This window comes from Nomascus leucogenys, chromosome 14, assembly GCF_006542625.1.
Source record: "Nomascus leucogenys isolate Asia chromosome 14, Asia_NLE_v1, whole genome shotgun sequence".
Lineage (NCBI taxonomy): Eukaryota > Metazoa > Chordata > Mammalia > Primates > Hylobatidae > Nomascus > Nomascus leucogenys.
In genome coordinates, this window is record NC_044394.1 from 29,809,013 (window position 1) to 29,836,670 (window position 27,658).

The window sequence follows — 27,658 nt, forward strand, 5'->3', positions numbered from 1 at the left end:
CCGATTTCCCAACAGAGCAGGCTGCTCAGAGTCGCTAAGCAGCTCCCAGTTCATTTTCCACACCCTTCCCATTCTCTACGAGCCAGAGCTTCACCTCCCCACCGAAGCTGTCTTCAACCACCCGGCCTGGGGAGCTCCCCTCAGCACTGGCTCCCCGCCCCGCCTTGCAGCACCTGTTCGGGCCTCGGTCGCGCCTCCGGGTCGTGCAGACGCAAATGTAAACAGAAAAACAGTGAAAGGCGTTCCGACAGCCTAGAGGCGGCGGCGCGCCGGGAACATCAGTGCGTCCAGAGCAAAATGGACGAATGTACGCATGACTTCTGGCGCGACCTTCACGCGGGAAAGCGCGCCCCCCGGCACCCACCCCTAAGCGCCCCAGAATGACCCGCCCTTACACAACCCAGCTAGCAGCCGAAGGTGAGGTCGGAGCTCCAAAAGCGAGGGAGGACAGCAGCTGAAGAAGTCCCGGCTTCCCATAGGCCAAGACGAAGTAGGGGGCGGGCTCATCTTGCAGGAGCGTCCACGTATTGGTGGAGCCCCGGACTTAGGGCTGAGATTGGCTGCGCGAAACTGCCGAAAGCCCTCCCGCGGAGGGAGAAGGGGCGGGAAGAAGGGCGTGGTCAGCGCGGCCGGAGGGCGTGGTTGGCGCTCGGTCCCGCCCTGCGCATTTTGGGCTGCGGTTGGAGGGCCGCGGTTGTAGTCAGGGTACCCCAGCTCGGGGCCACCGCATGGGGCTGCTGAGACCGCTCCGGATGTGCGAAGCGTTCGCGGTGCGGTAGGTAGGCAGCGTCCCGCGCACGGGTACTGGTGTCGAGGGTGCCCGCGGCGCTGGGGGCGGTGGCCCGGGCTAGATCCGCGCGCGCGGCCCGGCCACCTCCACCCCCTCTCTTCGGTGCCTGCGGGGCCTTTGCGGTGCGGGCCGTCTGGCCTCGCGTCCCCGCCGGCAAGGGCACAAAGGCTCCGTGGGGGCGGGGGCGCCTTGTGCCTTCGCCTCCATCTTGCGGGCGGAACGGCGTGTGCTGTGGCGGCCGAGGGGTCGGGGCCGAGGCGGGCGGCTGGGCTTGGGAATGCCCGGGCGCGGCGAGGAAGCGCGCGAGTCCGCGCATCTGGCGGCCGAGCAGCTGCGCCGCCGGTCGGCCTGGGCCCCGGGGGAGGTCACTTTCCCTCAGGCCTCTCCGGGCGTGGGCTGTTTACCCAGCTCCCCAGTCGGGGCTAATGCAGCTCGGGCCTTTCCCCCTGGAAAGATGGAGACCAGTGATGTCTTCTTATCGCCGTGGATGCAGCAGCGCCCAGATGCGGAGAAAAAAAATAAAGATGTCTCATTTTTTTGCCTCGGAGGGCTATCCTTTCTGTCATCACTAGAACAGTTCCCAGCAGCCTAGGGACGAATGTCCAAAACCTGTTCCAGGCCCTTGATGATTAGTAAGTTGGGTTTAGTGTATTGTTTGTAACAAAAATGAGCGGAAACCTGCCAGGGCAGATTGGACCTCACTGGGAATTCATCAGGACCACGAAGGGAGGTAGCGTTTGTAAATAATCTAACAGTTCTCAGATCTAGGGTATGAAGAGTGTTGTGTTAAAGTGTGTGACAAAGGGTGTTGGGTCAGTTTGCCTTGGGTTTAGTTGAAAGATCTAGAAGTCACCACTTTTTACTTTGTTCCCTCCATTCCCCTTTCCCACTCTCTGTTGAGTCAGTTCTGGCCCACTTAGAAAACAGAACAACAACAAAAAACCCAAGGAATTCAGTTTAACCTCTTTTGCAAAGCTTTTTAAAGCACTTCCCCACCCTGCGACTGATAGCTCCTCCCTTTTTTGCGCTACCTTCTGCAGCCTCTATTTTTACTCATCACACTGTATTGTGGTTTCCCCAGCCCCTAGCACAAGGCGTGGAACATAAAAGGCACTCAATGATGGAAGGAAGCCAAAAGGAAACAAAATCAGCGTGGTAGCCCAAAGGTGACACAACAGAAACATTTATTTAACTTCTTGAGCGAGTTATTCTTACAGGTTAGGAAGGCAGCTAAGCTCAGGCTCTCTAAGTCAAACAGACTTTAGCTCCGCCGTGTTACTAACTCTGATTAATTTTTTTTTTTTTAATGGTGATGGGGGTCTTGCCATGTTGTTCAGGCTGGTCTTGAACTCCTGGGCTCAAGCAGTCCTTCTGCCTCTGCCTCCCAGAGTGCTGGGATTACAGGCATGTCATTAAGTTATTTAACTTCTCTGTGCCTTGGTTTCTTCATCCTTAAAATGGGAATAATAATAGTACTTATGTGGTGGGTTATTAGGATTAAATAAGATATTGATGTAAAGTGCCTACTGTAGTTCCTGGCACAAAGAAAATGATCAGTAGCTGTTAGCTGTTAGCAGTTGTTAGGAGAAAAATAAATGGATACTTGAATACACTCACCAGTATGAAATATCTGTATAGTACTTGACCCTTCAGCATCTCTCTGCTTTTTGGTCCTTATCCGATCCCTTTTTTTGAGACAGGGTCTCACTCCATCACCCAGGCTGGAGTACAGTGGCATGATCTCAACTCACTGTGGCCTCAACCTCCTGGGGTCGAGTCCCTCTTACCTCAGCCTCCAGAGTAGCTGGGATCACAGGTGCACATCACCAGGCCCAGCTAATTTTTTATTTTGTTGTAGAGATTACGTCTCTCTATATTGCCCAGGCTGGTCTTGAACTCCTGGGCTCAAGCGATTACAGGCATGAACCACGGTGCCTGACACCTCATCCGATGGCTGATTTTTTTCTTTTTTTTTTTTTTTTTTGAGAGGGAGTTTCACTCTTGTTGGCCAGGCTGGAGTGCAGTGGCACAATCTCAGCTCACTGCAACCTCTTCCTCCCGGGTTCAAGCAATTCTCCTACCTCAGCCTCCCGAGTAGCTAGGATTACAGGCACCCACCACCGTGTTCCGCTAATTTTGTATTTTTGGTAGAGACAGGGTTTCACCATGTTGTCCAGCCTAGTCTTGAACTCCTGACCTCTGGTGATCCGCCCACCTCAGCCTCCCAAAGTGCTGGGATTACAGGCATGAGCCACCGCGCACAGCCTGATGTCTGATTTTTAAACATCCCTTTAGCCTTTCCTGACTCTTTCCACAGTGGAAGTATTCCATAGAAGATTATCTGTTTATGTGTCTGGAGTCTCACCACGAACTAAAGATTGATTTGGTGCCAAATAGCAATTTGGCCAAGAGTTACAGTAGTACTTGATACATTTTTAATGGGGTCTGTTATCTGAAATGGTCATGTAAAATCAGAGGAGCTAAATAGATGGGGGCCTCATGTGGCTGACAAAAAATCTTTACATGGTTGATCATCCAGAGAGAAGCAGAGCTTATGGAGGTGGACTCTCCTTATAACTTAAATCTGTTCTCATGAAGAAACTACTATCTTTAATGTTGTTCGCCAACATCGTGAAAAGCCCAAGAAATGTTCCTGTTGGCTTTAGACCTACCTGTCTGCCAGCTAGAAGTGTCAGATACAACTCCTGGGGGACACTGCGTCACTTCCAGGTTTTCCTGCACCACTTTCTGGTTACAGGAAACAGGTTAAGTTGCACATTTCCTTGTAGCTGTAAGCTCCCTTGGCATACTGGTTTCTCTTAAATTATTTCCAGTTTCCAAAACAAATACCTTTCCCCTCCTCACTTGTAACTGGCACAGGAGAAATTCAGGTCTGTGATTCTGTTTTTAACATAGCCATCATGAATCTCAAATTCTTTCTAGGGAATACTATTATTTCTGGGGACTCCCTTTCAGCTGTGGTATTCTGTAATTAGCCATTAAAAACCTGCCACAAGGTGTAAGCCTTTTCTAATGTCCTGTTGCAAAGGCCTTGAAGACAAGGGCCATAAATTTTCTTCTTGTGTGTGGCTGGCATATAGGCACCCAAGGAATGGTTGTAAAGCTATTTTAGTTCTTCCTTCTCAGGGTGCTGAAACAGCCTTACTTACCAACCCAGTGCTTCTGAAACATTGTGCTTACCAAGTCATCTGGAGATATTGCTAAAATGCAGGTTCTCATTGCAAGGTTCTGGGGCAGGACCTGAGAATCTGCATTCCCAAGAAGCTCTGAGGTGATGCAGATGCTGCTGGTGCTGGGTCACACTTTGATAGTGAAGTGCTAACCCTAGTATCTACATTTGCCTTTTAGAAGTATTGGGTAAGTGGGTTTTATTTTCTTATGGTATTGGAATAAAATCTTGAGTTTAGGAGCTTTTTTCTATTTTTTGTTTTAACAATTTCTCTATCTTGTTAAAAAAAACTATTTGAGGAATTGTTCCAACATACTTTGATGTAACAAGATTTTTAATAAAAGCAATTGAGGCACATGGAGTGAAAAAAATAGGAGAAAGTCAAGGAAGAGATTAGCACAAAAAGGCAAGTACCTCTCTGTCCAATGCATTTTACTTAGGTGAGATTGTGTATTTGGCCCTGAGCTTTGTAGCAGCCAAAGCAAAGAGGGAAATTTTTTTTTTATCAGTTTTGCCAGTACTTATAAAGTGAAAATGTCTGCTGAGTGGAGACAGATGTTTCTGTTATTGAGGCCAGGGAATTCTCTCATGGGTTCTCCAAAGAGAATGCTATGTATGGTACAGTGAGTGGTATTCTTAATAGTATCTCTTGAGAGCGGTAAGATTCTTCTCGGTCTTCATACGTGTAGCCTGATGACCTCACAAAAAAGTGTCAGGGCCGGGTACAGTGGCCCATGCTTGTAAACCCAGCACTTTGGGAGGCCAAGGAGGGAGGATTGCTTGAGTTCAGGAGTTTGAGACCAGCCCAGGCAACATAGCGAGGCCTTGTCTCTTAAAAAAAATAAATGAATAAAAATAAAAACTCAGTATAGTAAAAGCAGTGGTCTGTGGAAATGCAGTCATGTGGTCCAGGTACAGCCTCTTCTGACAGTGATTTTTGTTATAAGGAAGGTGTTCTTCTGCTTTGCTTTTTGGTGGGAAAAAAGGTACAGTTGATTGACATATTCAGCCCTTAGCATCCTTGTACGTTGAGCTTTGTTACACAGGGACACTCTGCTGACTGCCGAGGAGGCCAGAGAGCTTGGGGTTGAGGGGAGGAGTAGCTGGGACTCAGTCAAGCTCCTTGTAGATGTGACTTACATCTCTTTAAAGGCTATTTAGGTTGGGCGCAGTGGCTCACGCCTGTAATCCCAGCACTTTGGGAGGCCAAGGCAGGAGGATCACATGAGGTCAGGAGTTCGAGACCAGCCTGGCTAACATGGTGAAACCATGTCTCTACTAAAAATACAAAAATCAGCCAGGTGTGGTGGTGGGTGCCTGTAATCCCAACTACTCAGGAGACTGAGACAGGAGAATTGCTTGAACCTGGGAGGTGGAGGTTGCAGTGAGATAGCGCCACTGCACTCCAGCCTGGGCAACAGAGCAAGACTCCATCTCAAATTTAAAAAAAAAAAATGGCTACCTAAAGACCTTGCCCTGTAAATGAGAAGATTGGCCTTGCTGGGAGGCTGTCTGGTGGCCCTGGTCAGTCAGCCAACAGATAAGTGAGTGAGAAGGCTAGGGAACAGACAGCCAAGCAGCCTAGCCCACAGCCCTCCCTACCGCATTGATCTGCAGGGACCCACTGGCTCCTCCTAGGGCCCTGGGAGATTCCTTCTGTTCTTTTGACTCTAAGCAAAACCTCCAGAAGCAGCCCTGGGGAGAAAAGAAGGGGCTCCCGGTGCCCAAGGATCCTGGGGATGGCCTCGGCCCATGGCCAAGCCACAGCAGACACAGTCTACCCTCCGTAGCTTTGAGTCTTTTCTTAATTTTCACTTTACTTTGATTTTACCTGCAGAGAAGGGGGACAAAGTGCTCAGAGTGACCTACCCCACAGTGAAAGACAGGGCTGGTGTGAGGAACTGCGGGGCTCCAAGGGGACTTCCCAGCAGGGCGGGAGCAGGTGGAGCAGCAGTTGCTCTTTGCTGCTGGCCTCCCAGTCTCAGGCCTCCAGCCACAGTTTTCCTGGCACCCACCCCACCCTGAAGCAGGCCTCAGTCGCCTCTTGTGACTGGCCCCTTTGTTGGCTTCCCCTATGTGTCTTTACCTCCTTTCATGTGGCCTCCCACGCCTGCTTGGCCTCTGCCTTTAAGCTCCTTTATTCCATAAATCTAGTTCCCCCAGACTTCTTCCAGCAACCTCTGCTGGGTCCTGCCTTCTGTTTCCTTGTGGACAGTTTCATGTTATTGGAGAAAGAGCAGCAGGGAAAGCCTCTTTGTCTGGTTCTCTGGGCAGGTTCTGCCACTGTGTGTTCATGGCAGTTATCACTTATACCTGTGGCCTCCTGTGAAAACAAGTTTGGAGGTTTTGGCCCTGAACTCATAGGGCTTGCTCAGTCTAGCAACACCTGGCCTCTGTGGCTGGCACAGGTGACTGTGCGCTCAGGTAAGAGACAAGCCCTTGCCAGAACAGAGCTCCCTGGGCAAAGTTGGTATAAATGAGATTGTTTCAAAGGGAGCTCATGACTTAAAGAGTCCTGGCCAGGCGCGGTGACTCCCGCCTGTAAGCCCAACACTTTGGGAGGCCGAGGCAGGCAGGTCACTTGAGGCCAGGAGTTCAAGAGCAGCCTGGCCAACATGGTGAAACCCCGTATCTACTAAAAATAGAAAAATTAGCGGGGCATGGTGGCATGCGCCTGTAGTCCCAGCTGCTTGGGAGGCTAAGCCAGGAGAATTGCTTGAACCCGGGAGGCAGAGGTTGCAATGAGCCAAGATCTCACTGCTGTACTCCAACCTGGGCGACACAGCGAGACTCCATCTCAAAAAAAAAAAAAAAAAAAAAAAAGAGGCGGGGCATGGTGGTTCAGATCTGTAAACCCAGCACTTTGGGAGGCCTAGGCGGGTAGATTGCCTGAGCTCAGGAGTTCGAGACCAGCCCTGGCAACATAGCGAAACCCTGTCCCTACTAAAAATACAAAAAATGAGCAATGCATGGTGGTGCATGCCTGTAATCCCAGCTATTCGGGAGGCTGAGGCACAAGAATCCCTTGAACCCAGGAGGCAGAGGTTGTAGTGAGCCGAGATCGTGCCACTGCACTCCAGCCTGGGCGACAGAGCAAGACTCTATCTCAAACAAAAAAGAGTCCTGCGGGAGGTCCTTTTTTGTTGAAAGGAGGATTGCTCTCTGGTTGATCATTCATCTGTTTGAGGGGTTTAGTCAAGAGCAAGAGCAGAGCCTCACCCCTCCCACAGTTCCCAGTCCTCCTCTCTCCATCCTGGACAGAAGTGAGTGGGAGGAAGCCCGGCAGCTGTGACAGGAGTGGCCTAGGGTGATGCAGCATATACCAAGAAGGGTCAGATGTCCAGGCTTAGAGTTTGTGTTACCACGTGCATGATTTGTGGGCATATTTTTACTGTAGGGCAAGAGTAAGCCAAGCCTACATCACTCCTAATTATATCTGGTGGATCATACAGCCTCTTCAGGTTCTGGAAACTAACAGAATTTTAATAGCAAAGTCCAGATGGTCCCTAGAATATCCTGAAGCTTATGTGGCTTGTCTCTTGGTTTGACAAAGGACAAGGCAGTTCTGGTGTGTACAGACCTTTATCAGAGGGTAAGGTTGAGTTCACTGTCTGTGCTCTGATGTTTCCTGTCATTCAGTCCAACCTCCTAGCACTTCCTTCATTTGGGAGGAGACGGGCCTGTGCCCCATCATGGAGCTGCTAGCCTCCAGGAATACTGTAAAATGTGTGATCCGAGAACAGGAGGCCCCACATTAGGAAATTGTTTAAAGCTGATGACCTGGGAGACAGTGTGGGTCCAAGACAACAAGTGCTGTTCACCAGTCTGAGAAGGATAAGCTGTCTCTTATTAGAAGGTGCAACCCGAATCTGTCGCCCCCACCCCTGCCCCAGAGGGTTAGAAGGAATGATATGTAAAATCTCGGATCTATAGAAATGAAGACCAGACCTTCATGCAGTGTTATAGATGGCCACCTGACAGATGCAGACAGGGTTGAGTCCTAGGAATCCAAAACTTGTGCGTTTATCATAACCTGGGCCAGTGTTTTCTTTGGCATGATTGCTGTTTTAAAAGTGGTTTGTCTTCAGTCATTACTTCAGGAAGTTTTCCCAGATTATTTTTATCCCAACTGATTTCTCCCTTTCGTTGCTTTTTGGTAACATTTCATAGACAGTTTTGAATGCATTATAGATTGGTTTTTATTTTCTTTCACATGTGTCTGTCTTGGTTCTCATAATAAACTTGTATAGTACAGGGGAAAAAGCATGATTTGTCAGGCAGATTAATAAGATTATGAAGGGACTGTTTATCCAGTCTAAGAAAGTAACTACCTTCATTCCGTCTTTACAGACGTACAATTTCCTCGAAAACCATTGAATTTCAGACCTTCTTACCTGGTTGCTGAAGGGACTTTGGCCACACTACTAACCTAGTTTCGGTTTGTGTATATCCTTGTAAGTTACTTAGGGATGTCAACTGAATAGTTTGTAATAGCTCACCACTCCCCATCTCTCCAGGATAAATAGATACCTTCTTTTTTGAATAATGAGGTCCAGACAAGATAAATAAAAAATACATGAACAAAACAAAAGGATAATTTGTTTGCACCCCTCCCTTGCCCCATCATCATCTTACTCCAGCATCCTGTCTCAAGATCACACCCTTTAGTGAGGGGTGTGGGGGATCTCTAGCCATTGAGAGTTTTTAGAAATGGAGCAAGAGGCCGGGCGTGGTGGCTCACGCCTGTAATCCCAGCACTTTGGGAGGCCGAAGCGGGCAGATCACAATGTCAGGAGATCGAGACCATCCTGGCTAACATGGTGAAACCCCGTCTCTACTAAAAATACAAAAAATTAGCTGGGCGTGGTGGCGGGCTCCTGTAGTCCCAACTACTCGGGAGGCTGAGGCAGGAGAATGGCGTGAACCCGGGAGGCGGAGCTTGCAGTGAGCCGAGATAGCGCCACTGCACTCCGGCCTGGGCAAAAGAGCGAGACTCCGTCTCAAAAAAAAAAAAAAAATGGAGCAAGAAGTAGCAATTGGGAATTATGGGCTATACCCAGCCTTCACCCTGGTTTTTCTAGCTCACGGGCGCAGCATGTTCCCCTAGTTGTGAAAACACAACTTGCCTGTAAACATCTTCATGTGCAGTTTCTTAATGAGCCACAAGGTGAGGATGTGGCTCCGTAAGATCTCTGTCTCAGCAAGACCTGTCACTCTTCTCTTTGTCCCTCCACCAGCCTTCTCTCTCTTCTGCTTTGTGGCTTAACTGTTTGATCACTTATTCCCCAGTTGGCTCATAAACAGCTTGGGCTCTGGAGTTGGGCAGTCCTGGACTTGTCTCACTCAGAGCCTTCGTTTCCCCATCGGTGACATGAGGGTTAAAGACCCTGGCTCCCGTGGGAACTGGCCCACACATGTGCTGGTGGAGTGTAGAGTGATACCACTCAGCAGAGGGCCACTTGGCAGTGTGTGCCAAAAGCACCCTTCACCTCAGCAGCTCTACTTCTGCAATTTATGCTGAGGATGTGCCAGCACAAATGTGTGTGCATAGTGACTCATCATAGCATTTTTTGGACTAGCAAAAAAGACTAGAAATAACCCAAATGTCCACTAATAAGGGACTGGTGAAATAAACTAGTACGTCCTTACACCAGAATACAGTACTGGTCAGTAATGAAAAAAGAAAGAGGAAGCTGTCTTTGTACAGTAAGTCCTCACTTGATGTTGTCAGTAGGTTCTTGGAAACCGTGACTCTGCCACTTGAAAGGACATATAACGAAACCAATTTTACCATAGCCTAATTGATATAAATAAGAGTTAAGCTCCTATGGCATATTTCTGGTCATGAAAGCATCACCAAACTTCTAAATAAAGACTAAAACACTTCTAAATTAAATATTAAAATAAATGTGAGCTGTACATACATTTATGAAAGATGAATAAAAACAAGTAAGATGAGCCAGGCATGGTGGCTCATGCCTGTAATCCCAGCACTTTGGGAGGCCAACTAGGGCAGATCATTTGAGGTCAGGAGTTCCAGATCAGCCTGGCCAACATGGTGAAACCCAGTCTCTACTAAAAATACAAAAATTAGTCAGGCATGGTGGTGAGTGTCTGTAGTCCCAGCTACTCAGAAGGCTGAGGCAGAAGAATTGCTTGAAGCCAGGGGCCGGAGGTTGCAATGAGCCAAGATCACGCCACTGCACTCCAGCCTAGGTGACAAACCGAGACTTCATCTTAAAAAAAGAAAAAACACACAAGATTATGATTTACCTGCTTACTCAAATGGGTTCAAGGTCGCAGGTAGCTGGAGCCTGTCCCAGCAGCTGAGGGTGTAAGGAGGGAACCAATCATGGGCAGGATGCCATCCCATGGCAGGGCACGCTCACTCATATACCCACACTCAGACCAGGACCATGTAGTCAGCCCCATTCACCTAAGTATATATTTTCAGGATGTGGGAGGAAACCTGAGTATCCAGATGAACTGGATCTCATCCAGGCAGACATGGGGAGAATGTGCACACTCCATACAGACAGTGACCTCAGTCAGGAATCAGGGTTTCTTATCAATGATATAATGAAAAGACATTGGACCGGCTGGGCGGTGTGGCTCACACCTGTAATCCTAGCACTTTGGGAGGCTGAGGCGGGTGGATCACGAGGTCAGAAGTTCAAGACCAGCCTGGCCAAGATGGTGAAATCCCATCTCTATTAAAAATACAAAAATTGGCCAGGCGCGGTGGCTCACGCCTGTAATCCCAGCACTTTGGGAGGCTGAGGCGCGTGGATCACAAGGTCAGAATTTCAAGACCAGCCTGGCCAAGATGGTGAAACCTCATCTCTACTAAAAATAGAAAAATTAGCCAGATGTAGTGGCGGGCGCCTGTAATCCCAGCTACTTGGGAGGCTGAGGCAGAGAATTGCTTGAACCCAGGAGGCAGAGGTTGCAGTGAGCCGAGATCACACCAGCCTGGAAGACAGAGCGAGACTGTCTCAAAAAAAAAAAAAAAAATTTATATATATATATATATATATATATATATACACACACACAAAAATTAGCTGGACATGGTGGCACATGCCTGTAATCCCAGCTGCTTGGGAGGCTGAGGCAGGAGAATTGCTTGAACCAGGGAGGCGGAGGTTGCAGTGAATTGAGATCGCACCAGCGCACTCCAGCCTGGGCAACAGAGTGAGATTCTGTCTCAAAAAAAAAAAAGATATCGTACCAAGTGATGTTACTGAAGGACCTGCTGTATTTTTAAGGAATGATCCCCTAGATAGTTTTTGTAGAGAAAAGAAAAGCAAGGTTCTGAATAGTATCACCTATACAGTTTGCTACATTTATGTAAAAAAAAAAAAAAGGGAGGGAAGGATAAGCCTGGTACAGTGGCTCATGCCTGTAATCCCAGCACTTTGGGAGGTGGGTGGATTGCTTGAGGTCAGGAGTTCGAGACCAGCCTGGCTAACATGGTGAAACCCTGTCTCTACTAAAAATACAAAAAAATTAGCCAGGCGTGGTGGTGCATGCCTGTAGTCCCAGCTACCCAGGAGGCTGAGGTAGGAGAATCGCTTGAACCCGGGAGGTGGAGGTTGCAGTGAGCTGAGATCACACCACTGAACTCTAGCCTGAGTGACAGAGCAAGACTTGGTTTCCGGGGGAAAAAAAGGAGGGGGGGGAAGGATGAAAATAGATATTTGCATCAGGAAACAAGGGTCATACACAAAACTAGTAAGGCTGGTTCACTGTTTTTGTGGGAGTATCTAGTAGTAAATATTTTGTTTGATTTATATTAAAAAATGGGCTGCTTTTTCTCCCATTTGGCTTCTTTGTCCTTCCTTGTAAGGTGACCTGTTACACTGATTCTGTCAACGCCTCCCTGTGACACTAATGACAACAGCCAACACTTAATGTCCATACCATGCCAGCCACTGTCATAGATGCTCTGCCTGCCCTGGCTCATTTTAGCAAAGGAATGGGGGACAAGGGCAGAGAGGGACTTACATCTGTTGTGCATTTTACATTTGAGCTGTATATTACCTGTCAAAAATAATTGTTTTTCTGATTAGTTCCTGCCCCACCTGGTGGTTATGGGACTTAGACGAGAGTCCATGCAAAGGGCATGCTCTTCTCCAGGGTCACTTCTGAATCAGGCTGGAGCCTGGTGTGCCCCATCAGGCAGGGTAGGGAAGGGCCCTCTTGGATTCCAGTGCAAGGTGGCCTCAGTGTGTGCAGTGCCCATCTAGGTGGTATTTCCCAGCGTGAGAGCTGAGTAGGATGAGCCTGCAGCCATTCCCCCTTTGCAGGCTCTCCACCAGCATCTCCCATTACCATCTCTTTGCCTCCTGACTGAGGAAACAAGGCCATTTCTGCCCACGTTTAAGCTTTGAGGTTGGCCCAGTGCACTCCAGGTGGCTGCCGACATCCTGGGCATTCATGGTTCCGTTACCTCCCCTTCCATGTCCTCCCAGCATTGGTCTTCCTCCTGTTGGCCTTTTGGCCCCCTGCCCCATCCCACCAGGGCTCCCAGCACCAACTCTTGCTGGCATGCTTAGGCTGAGGGTGATGTCCCTCTGTTGTTCCTGAACCTCTTTGTGTTGGAATGGCCCTGTTTGCAGATTCAGCTCCCAGATCATCATCCTTCCCTGAGTGCTCAGCCTGTGTTCCCTCGCCTGCCTGCCTGCCGCCTGGCTCTTGCTCTCACGTGCACACATGTTGTGTTACACTTAACCCTACCACTGTTACCCACCAGCTTTCCACAGCTTCCCTCCATCACCAGGTGCAGCATAACCCAGGCCAGCCTGAGAAGAGTTGCTGATCTCTTTCTCTTTGGTCACTGGCCATCCTTGGAACAAGAAGCCCTCACCTGTTCCACAGCCTGGATGTGGTTTCTGTGCTTTGAGAGGGTCCCAGCCTGGGCAACATGGTGAAACCCCATCTCTACAAAAAATGCAAAAATTAGCCAGGCGTGGTGGCATGTGCCTGTAGTCTCAGCTACTCAGGAGGCTGAGGTGGGAGGATCACCTGAGCCCAGGGAGGTTGAGGCTGCAGTGAGCTGAGATCACGCCACTGCACTCCAGCCTGGGTGACAGAGTAAGACCCTGTCTCAGAAAAAAGAAAAAAAAAAAAAAAGAAAAAAGAGGGTCCTGCCTCCTCTGCCAGGCAGAGCCAAGCATCTTGGGGGGCATTCTTCCAGTGCCCAGCTGAGGCCTGGGCATGCCCTGACTTGCTGTTCTCTAGGATAGAACAGTCAGAGCCAGGCCTGAGTTGCTTGCTGAGGGGACCATTACGATAACAGAACCACTATGGGCCTGTGCACAGGAAGGGTCCCACCAGGCCTCTTACCCAGTGGGGTTGGGCTAAAAGGACAAAAAGGTGACTTAGGCAGGACCCCAGCCTTGATTGGACTTTGGACCTGTGTTGACCCTCCTGGGTTTCTGCTGGTGGGGATGGCACCATCCACCATGAAAGCAGAGGGGAAATGGTGTGCTTCTGCCTCCCCTTTGGAAAGGTCTGGGGCCAGGGAAAAGCCGGAACTCGGTGCTCCTCTGAGGAAGTAGTCACCATTTGCTTCCTTTTTTCTTTGGCCAAAAATATGTTTGCCTTAATTGTTAAAGAGGAAGACTTCCTGAACACAGATGTAGAAGATTTATATTTTTCTCTCCCCTCCCCTGTTTTGTAGGCAGCTGAAGTCTTCAGCAGAACCCTGACCTAGATAGGGAGTCTCAATGGCCCTGGGTGAAGAAAAGGCAGAAGCAGAAGCATCTGAAGACACAAAGGCCCAGTCCTATGGGAGAGGGAGCTGCAGGGAGCAGGAGCTGGACACCCCAGGGCCCATGAGTGGGGAGCAGCCCCTACGCCTGGAAGCTGAGGGAGGGCTCATCTCCCCTGTATGGGGGGCAAAAGGGATACCTGCCCCTACTTGCTGGATTGGAACTGACCCTGGCGGCCCCTCTAGAGCCCACCAGCCACAGGCCAGTGACGCCAGCAGAGAGCCCGTAGCTGAGAGGTCTGAGCCTACACTCAGTGGCCTGCCTCCTGCCACCATGGGGTCTGGAGACCTTCTGCTCTCCGGGGAAAGCCAGGTAGGTACTAAGGCAAGACTGTAGATGGACTCGTTGCTGTCCTTTGGGAGTTTGTTCCAGGATTTCCTCACCATCTTGCATCCTTTCCTGGCTACTGTGCAGGGTGAGGAATTGGAGGGGCCTGAGTATGATGATTTCTGTTTTGCGGGTTCAACTGGAGAGCTGGGCCTCAGGACCAGCCAGGGGGACTGTCCATGGTATCTCCTGTTCCTCAAGAGTGAATGGTGACTTTTTAAGGACCAGGGATTATAGGCCAAGAGGCTGCTGCCCAGAGGTCTAGGCCAGGGGAATTCTGGCAAGGAGAGCCCTGTCCTGTTTCTGACTTGGTGATCTAAAGGCTTTAGGGGTACCCTGAAGAGACTTGGGAAAGGAGTGTCCAGGGCTTTGGGCTCCTGGGGGCTCTGAACCTAAATCCTCTTCAGACCCAAGGGACATGTCAGAACCTTAGAGCCCTGTAGTAGGCAGCACTGTCCCTGCTTAAGGAGAATTCCTTGGGCTTCTCTGACTGCCAGGCAGCTTCTCCTAGTGGGAGTCACATGGGGCAGGGAATCCTACCAGGTTCTGTGATTGCAGGCAAATCACCAGATCTTTCAGGCCCTCAGTATCATTGGGAGGTGACTGGAATGATCTGTTCTGCCCAGCTCTTACATTCTTTTCTGTTCTGCTTGCCAAGGCCTTTCCTGGGAATGGCTTTGATCTTCTCGGTGTCATTGTAGCCTTGGCTGCTGCCGGGTCCCCTTGTGGAGCTGCATCCTGTGAGGAGGCTCTGAGCGGGACAGGGAGAGAACAGAGGCTGGGCCCCACCTGCCTGGGAGCAAGGGGCAGTGGGAGGCTCTGGCACCTGTGAGTCAGAGATTCGGTGAGGCAGGAAGCGAATAATAAACAGACATAGAAATGGCCTTTCACGAGGATGAGTCTGATGCTTATTATTAGAATTCCTGTTGTTCGTTAAGCTCTTACCATGTGCTTTGCACACATGGGCGTATTTAATCCTTACCTTCTGAGGAGCTGGTGCTATGAGGGGAGGAAAGTGAGGCTCGAAGTCATACATCTGGAAGGTGGCAAAGTTAGGGGCTGGCCTCAGGTTTGTCTGGCTCCAAAACTCATGTCCTTCAGCACTGTGCTGTCCTGCTTCCCTTGGGGGTGAGTTCTTCATCAAGCAGATAAAAAATTCAGTGAAGAAGCTGAGATGAACCAGTCATTCTGCTAGTGTTCAGTGAACCACCGGCATGTGAACTGAGCAGGATGGGGTCTGGGGCAACCTCCTGGGTTTGGACATGTCCTGTTAGCGACAGAGTGATTGAGGGTTTCGTCTGCCAGGAGACGCTTCTCAGAGGTAAGGGACTGTATTCCAGCTTCAGCATGACAGAGCTGTCCGAGTTCTGCTTGCTCACACCCTGGATACCTGTGGAGGAAGGAAGAACCTTGGAGAAGACTGGAAATGGGAGTCACCTTGCTTCCCAGACAGGCAGGGTCTCAGTGCTGCTGCTGGCAGTGCACACTGCCTGGTTCTTGCCTCAGGCAGCAGACTTTTCATTTTAAGGTCTTTCCTAAATACTGTCTAGACCCGCAAGGAAACTCCTGGGTTGTCATCTAAGAAAGAAATTGGGTTTGATTTTCACCTGAGTGCTTTTTGTCCCTTTGATCATTGCAGGTGGAGAAGACCAAGCTTTCTGCCTCCGAGGAGCTCCCTCAGACTCTGAGCCTTCCCAGAACAACTATTTGCTCAGGACATGATGCTGATACCGAAGATGATCCATCCCTAGCGGATTTGCCCCAGGCGCTGGACCTCAGCCAGCAGCCTCACAGCTCAGGTCTCTCTTGCCTGTCACAGTGGAAGTCCGTGCCGAGCCCAGGTTCTGCAGCTCCTCAGCCTTCCAGCTGCAGCATCTCTGCTTCCTCCACAGGCAGCAGTCTCCAGGGTCACCAAGAGAGGGCGGAGCCTCGTGGTGGTTCTCTGGCCAAGGTCTCCTCCTCCCTGGAGCTGGTCGTCCCCCAGGAACCCTCCTCTGTGGTGGGGCTAGGACCTCGGCCCCAGTGGTCACCACAGCCTGTGTTCTCTGGGGGTGATGCTTCTGGGCTAGGCAGGAGACGCCTCTCCTTCCAGGCTGAGTACTGGGCCTGTGTGCTGCCAGATTCCCTGCCTCCATCACCCGACCGCCACTCCCCTCTCTGGAACCCAAATAAAGAGTATGAAGATCTGCTTGACTATACTTACCCACTGAGGCCCGGGCCTCAGCTCCCAAAGCACCTTGACAGCCGTGTGCCGGCTGACCCTGTCCTGCAGGACTCCGGGGTAGACCTGGATAGCTTCTCTGTCTCTCCAGCAAGTACCCTCAAATCACCTACTAATGTCTCCCCCAACTGCCCACCAGCAGAGGCCACTGCCCTGCCATTTTCTGGGCCCAGAGAACCAAGCCTTAAGCAGTGGCCCTCTGAAGTATCCCAGAAACAGGGTGGCAGGGGCTTGGCATCTTGGAGCCAACTTGCATCTACCCCCAGAGCCCCAGGCAGTAGGGATGCTCGTTGGGAGCACAGAGAGCCAGCCCTGAGGGGCGCGAAGGACTGGCTGCCTATAGGCAAGCACCTTGATATGGGCTCTCCCCAGCTAAGGACATGGGACAGAGGGTGGCCCTTGCCCAGGCCAGAGAGGGAGAAGAGGACCAGCCAGAGTGCCCAGCGCCCTACCTGCACAGAGTCTAGGTGGAAATCAGAAGAGGAAGTGGAAAGTGACGATGAGTATCTTGCCCTGCCTGCTCGGCTGACACAGGTTTCTAGCCTGGTTTCGTATATAGGATCCATTTCTACCTTGGTTACCCTGCCCACTGGGAATATCAAAGGGCAGAGGCCCCTGGAAGTGTCAGACAGTGATGGGCCAGCTTCCCTCCCTTCAAGCTCCAGCCAAAGCCAGCTTCCCCCTGGAGCTGCGCTCCGAGGAAATGGGGATACTGAGGGCCAGAACCCCTGTTTCCTGCGCTCCTTCGTCCGTGCCCAGGACTCCGCAGGGGAAGGCAGTCTGGGGAGCAGCCAGGCCCTCGGGGTCTCCTCTGGACTGCTGAAAACACGCCCCTCCTTGCCAGCTAGGTTGGACCGGTGGCCATTCTCAGACCCAGATGCTGAAGGACAGCTTCCCAGGAAAGGAGGAGAACAGGGAAAAGAATCACTGGTGCAATGTGTGAAGGTAACGACACTCAACATTAGGAGGCTTTGTGTACAGGTGTCTTGTCTCTTCCCCCAATCCACTAACATCATAATAAAACATGTTCATGTTGACAAGGCACTTTTTATTTGCCAGGCATTGTGCTGTACCTTATCTTATTCAGTCCTCACAACTTTTACCAGGTAAGCACTGTTCTCATTTTACTTTTTGGAGAAAAGAACAGAGAGAGGTTAGGTAACATGCCCACTTGTAATTAGCAAGGGCTTGAGCCAGGAATCAGACCCAGGTAGACTATTTGCAGAGGCTGAGCTTTTAGCCACAACCCTTGGCTGCTTCCTAACTCAGAGGTATTCTGAACAAAAAGGGTTTTGTGCACAGATGCCTTTAGGAAACACCGGGCTAAACAAAGGTAAGTGGTTTTCTTGACTGCAGGACTTCTCAGAGCTTCATTTGCCAAAGTGGTTTAAGCGCAAAGTTAGGGGCATTGCATGTACTGTTTCCTAGACTTTGTGGCCACCGGACCGTCTTGTGGACCAAATGTCTTAATATCTGGAGGTATAAAGAACACTGCGTGGAATAGGGTTATCGGTGTCAGGCATCTGAATTTGAAACATGGCACTGTTGTCTTTGGAATGTTGGCTCAGCCTCTTGAGTTTGCTCGTTTGTAAAATGTGGAGCCCTGCCTTCTTGGGATGTTGTGTGCATTAAATAATTGATGTTGAGGGCTTCGGTGCATTCCCAGACACATGTTGAAGGTTCAGGAATGTGCCTGTCCAGGAATGTGTCCTAGCACTCGCGGAGGGCTTTCACCTTCCCGGGAGGTGACGTGGTTATTTTGTCTTGTGAGGTAGGTAGGACACATTATCATGGACCCTTCTTTACTGATAAAAGATTGAGATGCCATGAGGTAAAGTTGTTCTTGGCTATAGCTTCAGGTTAGTCATGATTTTAGTCATTTATTTTACATTGACTTTTCCAGAGAAACATGGACGTATCTGGCTCCAAGATGCTGATTCTAGTTAGTAATGGTGCTGATCCAAGAATTGGTTTCCATGGCAGGCACGCCTCTTCTGGGCTGCTCCATTCCCACCTGCAAGGCTGGGTTTTCTCAGCCTGTCATTTTTGATGTCACACCAGGCTGTGGTTTTCATTGCTCTGGCAGAGGGAGGTCTAGAGTCATGGAGTGGGGACAGGTGAGCAAGGAGGAGAAAGGAGACTAAAGGTGCACAGTCTGTCTCCAAGCCCTCCTGATATTTTTAGCCTTTTGATAACATAAATAGCTGTTCGATCAGTAACACCATGTGTCCTTTTATTTGTCTCTGCAGACATTTTGCTGTCAGCTGGAAGAGCTGATCTGCTGGCTGTATAATGTTGCAGATGTTACTGACCACGGGACTGCAGCCAGGTCCAATCTTACAAGTCTCAAGTCTTCTCTGCAGCTTTACCGGGTAATATGCGGTCCTGGCTCTGGCTTGTTCCCTCACAAGAGTGGTGGCTAAATTACTCGATTACAAAGTAAAATCTCAAATAACCAATGTCTGGTATGTTATAGCTCAGTTGACTATTATACCTGAAATCTAATTAGAGCTTCACATTCTTAAAGCGGAACGCTTTGTAAAATGCATGAATTATTCCCCAGGCCAACTAGAGCTTGAAGATATATTTGTCTCAAATCAAAAATACTTTAGGTTTTGGGCTGGCAGGTGCAGTGGGACAAGTCTCTTATCCCAGCTACTCTGGAAGCTGAGGCAGGAAGATTGCTTGAGCCCAGGAGTTCGAGTACAGCCTGAGCAACATAGCAAGACCCCCCTCTCAAAAAAAAGCTTTTTCTTAATTAAAAATAAAAACAAAAATACTTTAGGGTGATTTGCAATATAATTTTCCAAATGTCTCAGGGATTATAAAGACAGACTTGCACTATTATGACGCCTCTAGTTATGTATGGCTATTGAAGTAAAATTAAAGACTCAGATTTTTTTATTTGCACTAGCCACATTCTGCGTGTTCAACCATCACATTTGTCTAGTGGCTACCACGTTGAACAGTGCAGATGTAGAACACTTCCATCACCACATAAAGTCCTATTGGACTGCACCGCTATTTAAAGATCTGAGTTGAAATTGTACTGACTCCAGAATCTACAATAGGGCATTTTGATGGTATTTAAATAGAAATCTAGGCCAGGCACCTTGGCTCACACTATTAATCCCAGCACTTTGGGATGCTGAGGCTGGAGGATCGCTTGAGCCCGGGAGTTCCAGACCAGCCTGGGCAATATAGCCAGACCTCGTCTCTACAAAAAAAAAACAACAAAAAAAACCACATAAAAAATTAGCTGAGTGTGGTGGCATGCGCTAGCAGGAGGATCACTGGAACCCTGCAGGCAGAGGCTACAGTGAGCGAGCCAAAATCACACCACTGCCTGGGCCACAGACTGAGACCATCTCAAAAAACAAACAAACAAAAACTGACATCAGTTTGTGTGCGTGTGTATGTATTTGGGTTTGGTTTTAGTTTTCTTCTTTTTCATTAAGATTTTGTTATTTTGAAAATACTAATGTGGATTTTTGTTAACTTGGTCCTAGATTTAGGATGACTGCGTCCCAGTTTGTGCCTGTTGTTCTGGCATAATAATAGGTCCCCTTTCAGTCTCAGAAGTGTCCTGAATTGGAGGATAAATTATGTAGTTGTCATCCCTAAGTCTAACGTTAACCTTGGCTGAACTCCTGCCTTCTAGCATATCTGGTTGGCTGCACCTTTCTAATCTCTTCATGAAGAAGCAGAGGGATATCCATGATCTGAGCCTGAGGCTAGTCTGGAAGGAGTTTTCTAAAACAATTCTTTGAATTCCTACAACCTTATAACCTGACCATATCTTCAGCAGCAGAGGACACAATTTACATGTGCTTGGGCCAGGGCTGAGCTGACTGAGGGCCTTCCTGGGACCGCACTCCAGCTAGAGGGAGGGAGAGGCTTTGTTTTCCAGCTTGGGGCCAACTAAAGTATAGGGAGGAGCCTTGCTTGACCTGGGCAGGCTGGGCCAGCTGCTCCACCCTACTGGGAATGCTGTTTCCTGCAGTGTGGAGAGAGGTTGCTTTGAATTCCTCACTTTGAGGAACTCCACAATGAGTTCCTCTCCACACTGCAGGAAACAGCATTCCCACTAGGGTGGAGTGAGCTTGAGGAAGGAGAGAAAGGCTGACTCCAAGGGTCCTGTATACAGACTCCACGTGCATGCACACAGCTGTGCAGGGCCCAGGACCAGTACCACTACAGGGAGAGGAAGCTGCCCTGGGAGACCTAGCTTAGTGGCCTTTCCTGGCTTGTCAGAGCAGGTGCAAACAGAATAATTCCATCCCTCCATCTTACCCCTCCTGCCAGCCTTCTGTACCTCAGCTTCCAGGCTAGACAGAAACAACCAGCTTGCTTTGTAGGTAGAGCTGAGATTTGAGCTGGGAGTCACTCCTGCAGGTCAGTGAGGCATAGGCCTCTTGTGTCACCCATACAGCTGTCACAAAGTGGGACTGTACTGCTAGCCCCTTCCCCGCACAGAATTGTGCATGGCTCATGCGTATGTATGTGCTATCTTGACTCCTGCTTGGATTAAGACCTAGTATAAGCGAGCATGTGTGTGTGTTCACATATTTTAACTGTGACTCATTTTCTTATATACTTGTATTTTGTCTTAACACAGGGGGGTTGCAGCAGCACATAAACCATGCTACAGTACCAGAGAATAAAATAATAAGTATAGGTATCAGGGTAAAGGAAAACTGAAGACAGGAAAATAGTAAATCCAAGGGTAAAACTATCACTTCAAAATGGTAAAACACCAAGTTCTGGCTGGGCACGGTGGCTCATACCTGTAATCCCAGGACTTTGGGAGGCTGAGGCAGGTGGATCGCTTGAGTTCAGGGGTTTGAGACCAGCCTGGGCAAAATAGTGAGACCCTGTCTCTATTTCTGTTAAAGATTTAAAAATTTATAAAAATCAGTCACCAAGTTCTACACCCTGTAGAAGAGGTGGTCGTGGATTTGACTTTACTTTTTTTTTTTTTTTTTTTTTTTTTGAGACGGAGTCTCTTACTGCCCAGGCTGGAGCACAATGGCGTGATCTCGGCTCACTGCAACCTCTGCCTCCAGGTTCAAGCGATTCTCCTGCCTCAGCCTCCCGAGTAGCTGGGATTACAGGCATGCGCCACCACACCCGGCTAATTTTTTTGTATTTTTAGTAGAGACGGGGTTTCTCCATGTTGGTCAGGCTGGTCTCAAACTCCTGACCTCAGGTGATCCACCCGCCTTGGCCTCCCAGAGTGCTGGGATTACAGGTGTGAGCCACCTGCGCCTGGCTGACTTTACACTTCTTAACTGCTAAAGGAACATCAAGAACACCAGCTCGGTAGCCAAGAGGGGAAAACAAATGAGTTGCTTGGGAAACTCACAGCTTCCCAGATGTTGAGGTAGTTACCCTTGTGGTCTGCATAGAGCGAGGACATGGAGGGAGGAGCAGAGGTAGAGACAGTGGCTCTCTGCGGTCAGTTTAATGGCAGATCTCTTGTGGTGCATTAGAATGGAATAAATTCTGAGACTCCCATAGCCCTGAATTAGAACCCCATGAGGTGAGGGCGCTAGAAGGGGACCCTAACTCCAAGCTGTTTGTGAGCCAGCCTCTGTCAGGGAAGATGCTTCTGATGTCAAACTAAACAGGAAAAACTACTGACTATTTACCTTGGGTTCAAAGAAGCTGAAGTTAAACTGTTGCACTGTTTACATGGGGAATTCTGCAGACCTGATGGGGTGAATCTTCCACATTAGAGGGGAATAAGGCTACCCTGCATGCTGTGCTTTTCAAATAATGTTTACAAAACAATAGTAATGAAGCTTCTTCCTTTTCTTTTTCTGATACACCTTAAGCAATTTAAGAAAGATATAGATGAACATCAGTCTCTGACGGAGAGTGTCTTACAGAAGGGGGAGATTCTTCTTCAGTGCCTGTTGGAGAACACCCCAGGTGAGATGCTTAAGGTTTTGGATTTAGCCAGAGCTTAATCCCTGTCAGCAGCAGGCCCAGGGACCGCACTATCCCTGGTAAGGAGCCAGTACCACAAGAGCCCCTGCCCACACCCACTGCCCGAGATGCCCCATCTGCCAGCTCCACGCATCGCTGCCCATCACTGCCCCTACACACCTGCATAGAGGCAGTCATGGTCATAAAACCAAGCCCATTAGAAATGAGGCATTGAGCCTGCAAGAATGACACTATCTTTTGCTTCTGCTTTTGTATTTTTCTGGTGGTAGTCTGGGTGGGAATCCTAGTTTTAATCCACCAGCCTTAGTTTGTGGCTAGGGTATTTAGTCGGTATCCCTTTGGTTCCCCACCTTACCTAGCCCAGGTTGAATTCCTCTCTGATTATCTGCCTTGTGTTCTGCTTTGGGGAAATATTTATTTCAGAAAAGGATTGTATTGCTCAAAAGTATCTGAGGACAGTCAGTCTGTCCTCAGGGAACAGACTGAATAAAGAACTGATGAGAGGGGACAGGGTGGCAGTAGTGTGCAAACCAAGCTCAAGCCCCTTTTTTTGTTTTGCTTTTGAGATGGAGTTTCGCTCTTGTTGCCCAGGCTGGAGTGCAGTGGTGCCATCTTGGCTCACCGCAACCTCTGCCTCCCGGGTTCAAGTGATTCTTCTGCCTCAGCCTCCTGAGTAGCTGGGATTACAGGCATGCGCCACCATGCCCGGCTAGTTTTTTTGTATTTTTAGTAGAGATGGGGTTTCTCCATGTTGGTCAGGCCTGTCTTGAACGGGATCCCGATCTCAGGTGATTTGCCTGCCTCAGCCTCCCAAAGTGCTGGGATTACAGGCGTGAGCCACCGCACCTGGCTACTTGAGCCCATTTTGTAGGATGGGTTCCCCATTTAGGAAAGTGAAAATCACAGACCTCAGGCATATATCTAAGCATGCTGGGTGCCAAGGATTTACAGTTTTCATTGTCTTTACAGGATGAGGGCATGGGGGATGAGGATATGTTAGGGAGGATGAGCTAAGAGAATGATAGGGTAAAGCCTTGAACTGATGGCAGTTTCCTGCAAGACTGTAAATCGAGTGCTGACAGAGCCTGCCTATATTATGCCTCATTTTACGTTTTTGAGTGAGATGGGATTTATACTGGAATCCAACCGCAGAAGCAAAGCTGGGCAGGTCCCACAGGCTTGAGAGGCAGTGAAGAGGCACTTTCCTGACCAGCATGGTGGGCAGGTGCATACTGTGAAGGGTGTACAGCAGGATTTCTCAGCCTTGGCGCTTTTGCCATACTGGCCACATGATTTTGTGGGGAGTTGTCCTATGCATTGCAGGATGTTTAGCAGCACCCCTGGGCCCGGTAAATCCCTGCTTCCCCCACAGTTGTGACAACCCAAAATGTTTCTACACATTGCTAAGTGTACCCTGGGAAGAAAAATCTCTAGGGTTGAGAGGCATCAGTGGACAGGGACCACTGAATGGTTTTCAGCAGGTAAGTGATTCTCTAGTGTGAATTATGTGGGCTCTTTGCAATCCCCTGCCCTTTTAAGGCCTTTGTTTTGGCTCTTCTGGCATTTTCACTAGGGTTCTTAGATTTTTTATTGGGGCAGAAATTCCATGTGCCAGGCTCCTTTGCTGCATGTAATTTACACCAGCATTTTACTGAAGCAGTTGGCACATCAGTGTTCTCCATTTAATCACAGCCTTGTGAGATGGATAGTTGTGGATTTGCCTCAGGCCACAGGAGAAGTGGCAGCCTGGCAGAGCCCCTGGGCACTGGCTTTCCGCAGCTTCCCAGTGTCTGGAGGTGCAGAGGTCTGAGCAGCTCCTCTCTTCACAGAGGCCACATGTAAAAGTAGGCCTCTAGTCCGGACGCGGTGGTTCACGCCTGTAATCCCAGCACTTTGGGAGGCCAAGGCAGGCAGATCACCTGAGATCGGGAGTTCGAGACCAGCGTGACCAACATGGAGAAACCCCATCTCTACTAAAAATAAAAAATTAGCCGGGCGTGGTGGGGAGCACCTGTAATCTCAGCCACTCTGGAGGCTGAGGCAGGTAAATCGCTTGAACCCAGGAGGCGGAGGTTGCAGTGAGCCGAGATTGTGCCATTGCACTCCAGCCTGGGCAACAAGAGCGAAATTCCTTCTCAAAAAAAAAAAGTAGGCCTCTTAAAAGCTTCAGGTTTTTTGACCTTCATTTTAAAATCAATTCAATACTACTTTTCTGTGCTTAGTCCCACTTGCTCTATCTAGAGGTTTTTTACCGGCTTCGGGGTTTTCTTTGGTTTTCAGATACGTATCTAGACTCTTTCAGATTGACACATAGCCCTTCCCCATCCATCTGCTTGAAATAATCAGGAATGTGGCTGTTTCCCCCTTGAGAAATCAGTGTCTCTCTCCAGCGGGTGCAAAACTTAACTTTTCTTCCGCCAGGAGCACACTGTCAAAGTCCATAGAGCCAGCCTACAAACATGTTTATTCCAATCCTTCCCAACTTCTTTTATTTGGCCCCAACCAAACATTCTAACAGTCTAAATAAAAGTTCAAAAGCGTCCGTGTGCGGTGGCTCACACCTGTAATCTCAACACTTTGGGAAGCCAAAGCGGGCAGATCACCTGAGGGCAGGAGTTCAAGACCAGCCTGGCCAACATGGTGAAACCCCATCTCTACTAAAAGTACAAAAATTAGCTGGGCATGGTGGCGGGCGCCTGTAATCCCAGCTACTCAGGAGGCTGAGGCAGGAGAGTCACTTGAACCCAGGAGGCGGAGGTTGCAGTGAGCCGAGATCACAACACTGTACTCCAGCCCGGGCAACAAGAGTAAGACTCGTCTCAAAATAAATAAATAAAAGTTCAAAAACATAAAGGTCCCTGAACCAATAAAGGTTTCTGTGACATCGCACAAGAAGACTGGGCAAAGGTCTAATGAAACTGGAGGGGTTAGCCAGCTGCAGTGGCTCATGCCTGTAATCCCAGTACTTTGGAAGGCCAAGGCAAGTGGATCACCTGAAGTCAAGAGTTCGAGACCAGCCTGGCCAACATGACGAAACCCCGTCTCTACTAAAAATACAAAAATTAGCTGGGCGTGGTGGTGGGTGCCGGTAATTCCAACTACTCGGGAGGATGAGGCAGGAGAATCGCTTGAACCTGGGAGGTGGAGGTTGTAGTGAGCCGAGATTGCGCCATTGCACTCCAGCCTGGGTGACAGAGACTCCATCTCAAAAAAAAAAAAAAAACTGGAGGGTAGGACCCAGCCCAGCCACCCTTACGGCCAAGCTTTACCGTGCGCTCTGACTGCAATCCTCTGCCACACTTTGCCAGCTCTCTTTGTGGACAGCACTTTGCCCTGATGACACCGCACTGATGTGGCTTCCCTAGGAGATCTCAATACAGCCAGCCTGTGTTCCTTCTCCTTCCACCCATCCAGTCAGCATTGTCTGCAGATAGGCAGCCTCCCCTTTCCCTTCCTCTACTGACAGATGTTACAGCTGTGGCAGGAAACTAGGGAGAGTATAAGCACAGCTGATGAAGGCGCAGGAAACTAAGACAGCCTTTGTGCTTAACAAAAATAAATTTTTGAAAAGAGAAAAAAGCCTGCTGTGTGTGATGCACTCTGACCCTAGCCCATCCCTTCCTCACATGAACAATTCTGACACTGTGGGAGTGAATCTTCCCTTAGCCTGCTCTCAGGTCATTTTTTTGTTTTGTTTTGTTTTTGAGACAGAGTTGCACTCTTGTTGCCCAGGCTGGAGTGCAATGGCACAATCTTGGCTCACCACAACCTCTGCCTCCTGGGTTCAAGCGATTCTGCCTCAGCCTCCCCAGTAGCTGGGATTACAGGCATGCGCCACCACACCTGGCTAATTTTTTTGTATTTTTAGTAGAGATGGGGTTTCTCCATGTTGGTCAGGCTGGTCTCCAACTCCTGACCTCAGGCAATCCACCCGCCTTGGCCTCCCAAAGTGTTGGGATTACAGGCGTGACCCAACTGCACCTGGCCAGGTCATTTTCTTTTTCAGTCTGTTCACTGAGGCCCACAAAAAAAAAGGGGGCCTAAAGCACTCCCAAATCTATTACCAGACCACCCATGTGAAATAACATTCCTCCCAGCCAATAGAAACTGATAGACCTGGTAGCAGGGGTAAGCATCTGAACCTTGGCATGTCGTTTTATTTAAGCCTTATGCCCAAGAGGATCTGGATGTGCCCTTACAGAGATACCTCTAAAGTCTGTCTTACCTCTAAAGTCAGGTAATACCAGCCATCAGAAAACCATGTCTCTGTGCCCTTCTGTGAATTATGTAATTTCAAAGTGGAGTCAGTGAATTCTTTTCTCAGCTTTAATCAGAATTTAACAACATACGTTCTTCAGTGCAACAGAAGTTCCTGGAGAATCACTGTTAAAAAAGGGCAGACATTCAGAAACTACTGCCAGGTCCTACTTTGCAAAATACTATACCCTTATATGTTCTTTTGAAAATGCTTACTGGACAACACTTGGCATGGGTTTTATTTCTGGTTTAATTTCTTTGAACCTCATTGTTAGTTTTAGAGGATGTCCTTGGGAGGATCGCGAAGCAGTCTGGTGAGCTGGAGAGCCACGCAGATCGCCTGTATGACTCTATCTTGGCCTCTCTGGACATGCTGGCTGGCTGCACCCTTATCCCTGACAAAAAGCCCATGGCGGCAATGGAGCGCCCATGTGAAGGGGTTTAACCTGGTAAGTAGAGGAACTCAAAAAGAAAATTTGCCCACCAACCCTGCTGTAACAGTTGGCCACTACTTAGAAGCTTGTTGAGCCAAGAACTATAATTGAAACAAATGAGATACTGGAAGAAGACAGCCAATGGTACTAAAAAAGCAGTTGCTGGTCTACCTATAATGATGAAGGCTCACTGTGGTGCTTTCCATTACTGTTCACCCCTGCTGCCTGCTGAGGATGAGGGTGCCTCTGTGCTGCCATTTCTATGGCACTTTCTTCACCACCAACCCTGTCATCCCAAGACAAGAGCAGCAAAACTTATCTGTACACCTACTTTATTTCTGCACAGGTACACTTTTCCAGTATGGGGCCATGACCTGGCCGCCCCTGTTCTGCAGGATCTTTTCCCCAGCTCATTTGGTACTCCATCTCCAAGCATCTCTGACAGCACCAAGTGCCCAGAGAAACCCAGAGTTACTGATAACTTTGCACCACCACCCCTGCCCTGCACAAAGGGTCTCCACATATCTTCTATACCGCTCCCTTCCAAAAAGGGGGATGGAGGGGTTAAGACACCTTGGAGACTTAACGGGTAGTACAACTTTCTTTTGCTTCCTTGAGAAAGTCAAACAGAATGACAGAAAAGGAGCTAGGAGAGCAAGGGTGGGTGTGTCCACCACAGAGTTGCTACTGCCAATGCTTTTCATAATTCCG

General features: G+C 49.2%; 1 protein-coding gene across 1 annotated transcript in view; it reads left to right on the forward strand.

Annotated features, from left to right (window-relative positions):
- The first annotated feature begins 630 nt into the window (after nucleotides 1-630).
- Nucleotides 631-27,658, forward strand: part of CEP68 (centrosomal protein 68) — a 28,149-nt gene continuing 1,121 nt past the window's right edge. Inside the window, exons 1-6 of the mRNA XM_030828290.1 lie at nucleotides 631-775; nucleotides 13,666-14,068; nucleotides 15,723-17,249; nucleotides 18,554-18,676; nucleotides 22,142-22,238; nucleotides 26,789-26,962. Of these exons, the coding sequence (XP_030684150.1) occupies nucleotides 13,712-14,068; nucleotides 15,723-17,249; nucleotides 18,554-18,676; nucleotides 22,142-22,238; nucleotides 26,789-26,958 (2,274 nt within the window). The 5' untranslated portion in view covers nucleotides 631-775; nucleotides 13,666-13,711 and the 3' untranslated portion in view covers nucleotides 26,959-26,962. The remainder of the gene's footprint in view (nucleotides 776-13,665; nucleotides 14,069-15,722; nucleotides 17,250-18,553; nucleotides 18,677-22,141; nucleotides 22,239-26,788; nucleotides 26,963-27,658) is intronic.